The sequence below is a fragment of the Carassius gibelio genome, chromosome B20, assembly GCF_023724105.1.
Source record: "Carassius gibelio isolate Cgi1373 ecotype wild population from Czech Republic chromosome B20, carGib1.2-hapl.c, whole genome shotgun sequence".
Taxonomy (NCBI): domain Eukaryota; kingdom Metazoa; phylum Chordata; class Actinopteri; order Cypriniformes; family Cyprinidae; genus Carassius; species Carassius gibelio.
The window spans coordinates 7,485,938-7,494,514 of NC_068415.1; the positions used below are offsets into that span (position 1 = coordinate 7,485,938).

At 35.6% G+C, this 8,577-nt stretch overlaps 1 protein-coding gene across 2 annotated transcripts; it reads left to right on the top strand.

Moving 5' to 3' along the window:
* The first annotated feature begins 413 nt into the window (after window positions 1-413).
* On the top strand, window positions 414-6,646 carry angel2 (angel homolog 2 (Drosophila)). 2 transcript variants are annotated; one of them, XM_052587098.1, is made up of 9 exons: window positions 414-561; window positions 1,633-2,117; window positions 2,214-2,443; window positions 2,574-2,643; window positions 3,136-3,557; window positions 3,636-3,744; window positions 5,096-5,135; window positions 5,396-5,565; window positions 6,066-6,646. In XM_052587098.1, the coding sequence occupies exons 2-9, from the start codon at window positions 1,640-1,642 to the stop codon at window positions 6,227-6,229; spliced, it is 1,683 nt and encodes a 560-aa protein (XP_052443058.1). In that variant the 5' UTR covers window positions 414-561; window positions 1,633-1,639; the 3' UTR covers window positions 6,230-6,646. The 2 variants fall into 2 exon arrangements, with proteins under 2 accessions (XP_052443058.1, XP_052443057.1); XM_052587097.1 differs by lacking the exon at window positions 414-561 and adding an exon at window positions 979-1,160.
* The last annotated feature ends 1,931 nt before the right edge of the window (window positions 6,647-8,577 follow it).

The following is an 8,577-nucleotide window of genomic DNA, read 5'->3' on the forward strand; positions in this document are numbered from 1 at the left end:
TAGAGTGAATCTACATGGAGATTTTTCACAGATTATTTAAAATGATTAAACAGCTCACGTGACGTTTTGGCCAAGCAAGGCTGTTTACCGTGTATAAAACACAAACCAGACAAGATAACCCAGGATCCTAGTTAAGAATAAATTTTATATTAAGAATTTACTTGCAAAAAGGACCTGTGAACATTGAGTAAAGCTAATCCACAATACAAGAGGGACCTCTAGTGGTTACCACATATGCTCACACAATACATAATAAATTTTGTCCCTCCTAGTAGCTACGTTTTTTTTTTCTCTCTTGATATGATAAAATATTTATTTTCACAGCTACTTTATGAATTGCAAATTAGTTGTATAAATAATTTGATTTTGTTTCACAGGAAAGACCAGTGAGTAAAACCACTGTATCTTGCATAATTATGTCACAGTAACAAAGCACGAACCATCCACAGAGAGAGAAGACCAGACATGCGCCAACAATCTGAGCATTTTAATGGGACATCGACAACAATCATTTAATATCTAGATCAAAAGTTCCGCTTTGTATTAATCGTGGATTCTCGGGTAAGAAATATTTAAAATGCATGGTAGTTTTATCGGTTAAAATACACCGGTAAGTCAATGCGGCCAAATAGCCTATGCCTTTCATATCCTTATTAATACTTGATCTATCAAGACTTTTAAAAACGGCAATTGCTTGCTCAGCGTTATCATCAATATGATCAAAACATTTGCAGCGACTAACAAATTTGCTTGTGCAGGAATGTTGTAGTATTTTGTTACATCATGCTTTCCGTCATACGAGTCTGACTCTTTTGCGCGAATCGATTCTTTCGATCAGTTCATTTCAATGAAACGGACCAAAAAAGTTTAGTAGTTTTGCACGCCAAACAAGCGTCGACTCATTAGAAAAGATCCGACTCACAAGAACGATTCGTTGACGAATTGGAATCGGACATGTCGAATGACGTCATATTCAAACGCCATCTGTGTCTGTTATGCTAGCATGCAACAGTAGCGGCTAACAGTAGACACGGTTTCACAATAGTTTTTTGACTTTCACACGGAAAACATGGTGCTAGAAAGTGTCGTTTTATGATAATAGGACGCTACATGCGTCGACACACGAATGTTTACTATGTCAGACCAGGAGTGTCTCCAAAGTAAGTTCATATCTGAATTGTGAAATTTGCTTTTGCTGTTGACTGTATTGAAATCCAAACAACGTGATACTATTATACAAATATTATTTTTAAACAGTATTCTAAAGAAAACGTATAATATTATTCTAAAACACAATTATAGAGGATTTTAGCAGACTTAGATTAGTTTTATTATACGGTATTTACTAAAACATTCTGACGTATTTAATCGTGTATATTTATTTTGTATATTTAATAGTTTATACTCATTTCCTTGCGTAGTTTCTATTTAAATCGTGTTATTATTTGGGGGAAAATAATTGCATAAATACATTTATAAACATTAACTACCATTTAAGAATTAAAAATTCTTAACAGATATTTCCAATGATTGTACAATATTTCAGTTATTTACTACAGTTATTTTTTTCTGAATCCTGGTAAAGATGTCAAAGATTTTGCTCTGTGGTGTAATTGATCTTTTCTCTTGCAGTGATCCCATGTTTAGCCGTTACCTGAGCACAGTGGGCTTTCCGCAAGCTCAGACCGTTTATTCCCACTGGAGACACTGGTATCAGCCTGGTCATTTATGGTTGACATATCCATCCCACCTGCAGCATCCCTCATCCCCCTTCAGCACTGTCAGACACCCCTCCAGTAGGCCCCCAAGACCTCCAAATCCATACAACTGGAGCTCCTGGAGGCAAACTGGAATACTGCCACACGCTCAACCCAGACGAGGCCTTCAGCTTTCTGCAGGTCTGATGGACCGCTGTAATAGCGAGCCACCACCGAAAAGAAAGAGGAGTGCAGACGGCAGGCAAGCAGGGGATAAATCTCAGCGCTCGCCTGAACGTTCACCTCCAAAAAGCAGCAGGAGTCCAAAAGGAAGTCCTGAATGGCTACACAATGTAACCGGCTCTCCAGTTCCTCCTGGGACATTTCCGTCAGACCCTAACAAGTCTCCATCCACACCTGGTGAATGATTTAAACTTGAATTTCAATCTAAATTGCTGTATTATTATTTTTGTTAATGTAATTGTCCATTAAAAGCAAAAACTTTTACCTCAACAGAGTTAAAGAGACATTGGGAGGATCTCTCTCACCTCTGTAATGCTGTACCGTCTATGAATGGAGGGAGACAAAAATGGCCATTTGACTTTTCTGTAATGTCCTACAATATCCTCTCACAAGATCTGCTCTGTGATAACACGTACCTTTACAGACATTGTCGTCCTCCAATTCTGGATTGGCGCCATAGGTATCCAAACCTCATCAAAGAGCTGGAAAAGCACAGTGCTGATGTAAGTGAATGAACCATTTGTGAATGAATTGCAGATTAATGTTCGTTTTATGTTTGTTTTCTATCTGTCATGTTCAGTGGGCAGGAGTAGATGATTTCCTTAAATATCTGCACTAACTTTCTCTCTTTAGATAATGTGCCTGCAGGAGGTGCAAGAGGACCACTTTAAGCAACAAATCAAACCCTCACTAGAGTCTTTAGGTACTTTACGCCCTTGGTGTCTAAATATATATTTAGTTTTGTTGAGGACTTCAGATGTTGTATATTATTCAAAATATCAGATATCATATCAAAATATCATACTTGAAATTGTAATAAAACCCATTTTTTTATTTATCAATGTTAAACTGTTGTGCTGCCTAATACATACCGTGATGCATTTTTTCAGGATTATTTGATGAATAGAAGATTCAAAAGAACAGCAAGCATGTATTTAAAGTATTTTTTAACAATGTAAAAGGAGTGTCAACTCTTAACTTAACTACCACTTAAACAATTCAGTGCATCCCTGCTGAATAAAAGCAAGGATCAATTAAAAAAAAGAAATATGATTTTATTGTAATGGGAAAAAATTAATAAAAATAAAAATAAAAGCATTTTTCAGTGGACTTTTGAAACATTCTGTATTAATGAGACCATACAATGAATAGAATACTTCATTTTTAATTCTGCAATCCTCGGCCCATAAAACAGGCTACCATTGTGAATACAAACGGAGAACGGGACTGAAGCCTGACGGATGTGCTGTGGTCTTTAAACGTGAGCGCTTCTCTTTGGTCTCCTGTCACCCTGTGGAGTATTTCCGGCATGGCATCCCTCTACTGGACCGTGATAACGTGGGCCTGATTGTGCTGCTCCGGCCCATTGACCCCCACAGCTCTCTCACCAACATCTGTGTGGCCAACACACATTTACTGTATAACCCTAGACGTGGGGACATTAAACTGGCCCAGCTGGCTATACTGCTGGCAGAGATAAGCCGGGTGGCCCAGTTACCTGACAGCAGTGTTTGTCCTGTGCTGCTCTGTGGGGATTTTAACTCCGTTCCCTGGTCTCCACTGTATCGCTTTATTAAGGACAGCAGACTGGAATATGAAGACTTGCCTATCGGAAAGGTAAAGAATCCTGCGACAACTCCTTACACTGATTTTTTACAGCCACATTTTAAATTGTATGACTTGTTGATTTTGCAGGTGTCAGGACAGGAGGAGAACCCGAGGGGACAGCGTATTCTAACAGTGCCAATTTGGCCCAGAAGTCTGGGCATCTCTCAGCAGTGCCAGTATGAAAGTCAAACAACAGGTCACCTTTCAGCCCTTGTTACATATAATTTAAATATATATTCATTGCCAAGAAAATGTAGAAACAATGACAGATATATAACATAACATTATGTTCCACAGTTTATTGAAATGTTATTTCTTATGATAACGATATGCACTTTAAAAGTTTATGTTCTGTAAGATTTTTGAATTTTATCAAAATAAGTATTTTTTTCTTACCAAGGCTGCATTTATTTGATCAAAAATACAAAAAAATTTTAAACAGTAATTTTCTTTTTTAAGATGTTATTTGATGGTAAAGCTGAATTTTCAAGCAGCCAGTACTCCAGTCTTCAGAGTCACATGATCCTTCAGAAATAATTCTCATATGCTGATTTGGTGCTCAAGAAACATTTCTTATTATCGGTGTTGAAAATTGTTGTGCTGCTTAATTTTTTGATTAAAATAAACAACAATGACTTAAAATCGTATGTAATATTATGCCTTTATTCTCACTCTTGATCAATTTAATGTATACTTGCTGAATTTGATTCAATTAATTCAAATCTTACTTGCCCAAAAGCTTTGAACAGAAATGTACATTAACTGTTATGGGAGCTATTTTTTGCTCTGCGAATACAGCAGCCCAAAATGCATAAGCCAAACTTACAAATGTATGAATGACATTAGATGAGATTTAAAATATCCAACCAGGTAGCATCTGAAAATAAAGGATGCAAGTCCTTTTCTCAAAACAGATTTCTATTTCAGTCATTTTTGCAGTGACTCTTAACTAGTTTGTGTACAAGAAAAAAAAAAGTATTTTTATTGCATGTTTGATATAATTTGTCCTGACGTTTACACAATAAGTGTCCAGATACTTTTTAACTCAATTCTTTTATCATTTAAACCTTTGCCATCCCAAACCAAATGCCATTTGCTTTGATATTTTATTTAATGCTATGTTATGCATATATTCTTAAGTGTCAGAATCATTTTTTGGACAACTGTTATGCACTTAAAAGCAGTAATTAAATTTAGTCTAATAATGTAATATATACAGTAATATTAATTAAAACGGTAGTATTTTATTTTACAGTCCTGTTCCTCATGTACATACTATGTACTTATTATAGTAATTACAATAACTATGTAATAACTAGGTACTAACCCTGAACCTACCACTAAACCTAACCCTACCCCATGTAGTTACCTTGTGTTACCAGAACTGTCTTAGGTAAATACACTGTAAGTACACTATAGGTACATGTTAGTACACGTACTGTAAAATAAAGTGCAACCATTAAAACAGAGGCTGTCCCAACTTGAATGGCATTCTGGAATAACTTAAAAGATTTCATTCTAACATTTAGTTTAAATTCTTTTCACAGATACTGATTCGAAGGATTTAGAGCAAGCAGAACTGGATGGGTAAATATAAATCCATATCTCTACAGGGCCTTGGTGGATTTAGTCATCCCAGTCGCATTGATAAAAGTATTACAATATTACATCTTCTCACCCCTAGTTTCTGGATATCTTTGTGTTTCTTAGCCACTGATGTTTTAAAACCTAGCCGACTTAACAATTTAAGGTGAAGAGATTGGACAGCTCAAAGTGAAGGGTCTTTTCTCAGTGAGTCAATCTTTAAATTCTAACACCATTTATTCTATTCTCATGTGATCTATTAGTAGTTTGTCCAAGCCCAGCATTGAGCACTGTTTGAAGCTGACCTCTGCATACTCCCACTACCTGAAAGAGAGCGGTCTCCCTGAGATCACCACATGTCATTCACGGACAGCCATAACTGTCGATTACGTCTTCTACTCTGCAGCACTGGGGGATGTGATGGCTCACGCAGGTTTGTCCATTACTCTTCTCTTTTAAATTCCTGGGAAATACTTATTATTAAATTATTCAATTCCACAGCTATTATAGTTGCTGTCACTACATAAAGGTGTATTCTTCATCAGAAATGTAGAATTACATCACTTGCTCACCAATGAATCCTCTGCGGTGAATGGGTGCCGTCAGAATGAGAGTCCAAACAGGATCCATTGGTGAGCAAGTGACGTAATGGTCAATTTTTCAAAATCTGTTTAAAAATAAAAAACATCTACATCTTGAATAGCCTGAAAGTGAATATATTTTCAACAAATGTAAATTTTGGGGTGAACTGTTCCTTTAAGGATTCTCAAAGAAGTTGCTGCCGCTTGACTATCAATATACATGTTACATCACTGCTCCTGTAATCATGTGACCTGTGATGCTGCAGTTTGCTGCAGTGCAGTACATTCAACAGCTAAATTTCTGCTGCTGCTGGTTACCATGGCACTGTTTTTTTTTTTCTCGTTTACCCAGAATGCAGTGTGCCACCAGAGAAGGGTCTGCAGCTGCTGGGCAGGTTATCCCTGGTGGGGGAAGATGAACTCCAGAAGGTTAACGGTCTTCCCAACCAGCACAACTCCTCTGACCACCTGCCACTTTTGACACGTTTCCGTCTGCACCCTCAAGTTGATGGCTGACATAACAAAAGTGCTTTGGAGTATCATAAAGCCTTTAATATGTTTGTAGATAGAGAAGGGTAATTTTTCTAACAAACTCAAAAAAGAAAAAGTTTTAGTTTTTGTTTCAGACCAGCATAAAATGGCATGATTCCCAGATTATCTTGAGATGGTCAATATCAAACTTAAAGTAGAAGTGGAACTTGGATGTTATTGATAAATGTTTTACCCGGTGCATTATGGGAAGGTGACATGCACTCTGTAATCAATACATTAGGAATGTTTTATTATTAAATATGGCAGCTTTGACACTAAGCATGTCATTTAAAGAAGTACATTTTATTTTTTTCAAGGTTTTACAAGGTAATTATTTGAGACATGCATCATTTTAAAGATTAAAAGACGGTGGAAAAAATAAATGATTTTTCTTCAAGCTGACATATTTGTATTATTTTTATGGTGTTGCTCTTTATTTTGGCAAAAGAAAACAAAAGGCAACATGCCAAGAACAGAGAAATGATTGTTATGCTAATAATATAATTTATTATTAAAATATTTATTATGTAATAAAATGTAATATATGTGCATTTTACTAATAGTATTAAAGGGATACTCCACCCCAAAATGAAAAATTTGTCATTAATCACTTACGGGTTTGGAACGACATCACCCCCATGTGTTCAAATTATTTTTTTAATCTAATATAAATATATATTAATATATATTTTTTAATCAAGTTTCTAGCCTGTTCCCACAGCTGTTGTATTACTGTAACCAGTGCTCGAATTGAAGGGGGGTAAAATAGTCTTAGGGAGATCCCTCAGCTGTTTTTATTTGAGTAAAAATGATAATGACAAATGTGATTAAATTCATGCAATGGATATGGTACATTTCGTGAATTAATTATATACAATAATTTATATTAAGTTTGTTTATTGTAAATTTTAAACACCCCGCCCCACGTCTAAAGACCGCTAAAAGCGCGGGACATCTTTGACGTGACTGCTTGTTTGGCGCCACTCCGGTGAAGATCAATTCAGCTAAGAAATGGAGAATATTCAACCTCCATTCACATTCGGGAAGAGGAAGCTTCTTACTGACTTTTTAAAGGGGTAATTTTCTCTCTCTCTATATATATTTTCACTATATTTATCAACTCTGGCTTTTGTATTTCTTGCGTAAATTATTATTAGGCTTGGTACATCTGTATATAGATGCGAGATTCACTCTTAAAATAGCTATAATTGACATATTGATAGCCATAGTTCCTGAGTAAAGCAGACTTTTGGGCTGAAATTGTTGAATAGTCTGTTGGCAGAACAGACTCTCTCGTAACAGTCGCTTGACGCCACCTACTGGAGGAATCGTTGAAAAATCCCCACAACAACACAGACTGACAGCCAGTCTTACCCCTATTTATATTTTTTATATCTAATAAACTCGTTTCTTGCATTTAAACAAGCCTTTTGGAACAAACATTATTATCACAAAGTGTGAATCATCCAGTTGTTTTTAGGGAAAATAATAAATACTACATTGGTAAATAATGCTAGAATTATTCTGTTGGTACACTACTGTTCAAAAGTAATTTCTGTTCACCAGGCCTACATTGATTTGATCCTAAATTGAGTAAAAACAGTAATATCATGATATATTATTACAATTTAAAATATTAATAATTTAAATTTCAGCATCATAGCTCCAGTCTTCAGTGTCACATGATCCTTCAGAAATCATTCTAATACGCTGATTTGCTGCTCAAGAAACATTTCTGACTATCAATGTTAAAAACAGTTGGTTAAAAAAGAACAACATTTTTCTGAAATAGATATCATTTGTAACATTATACACTACCGTAAAATCCAAATAAAGACAGTAAAGACATTTAAAATGTTACAAAAGATTATTTTTCAGATAAATGCAGTTCTTTTGAACTTTCTACACATCAAAGAATCCTGAAAACAATTTGTACATATCTGTTTTCAACATTAGTTTATGTCTTCACCCACCGGTTCCTGACCTGAAATGACCTTGAGAGCTGTTAGCGATAAATGAGTTAACTTTTGAGAATCTCCTGGACATGCCCATGTTAAACTTATGAACTATTATAAAGACTATATCCTGTGTTCTCAGTTGTCTTGCACTCTTTGAATAATACATAATCTCATCTCTATAGTATTACAGCCTGATAGCGTTTTTCCATACTTTTGCTACTGTTAATAAAAAGGTCCTTAAACAGGTCCATTTAATTTACTGACTGCTCCTTTATCACTGCTTTCTGAGACATTATGAAATCATTATTCCTGTGCCACTGCTGAATCTGAATATCATTCAGTGAGTCTGAAAGCCATCTGAATATTTTCTACTGT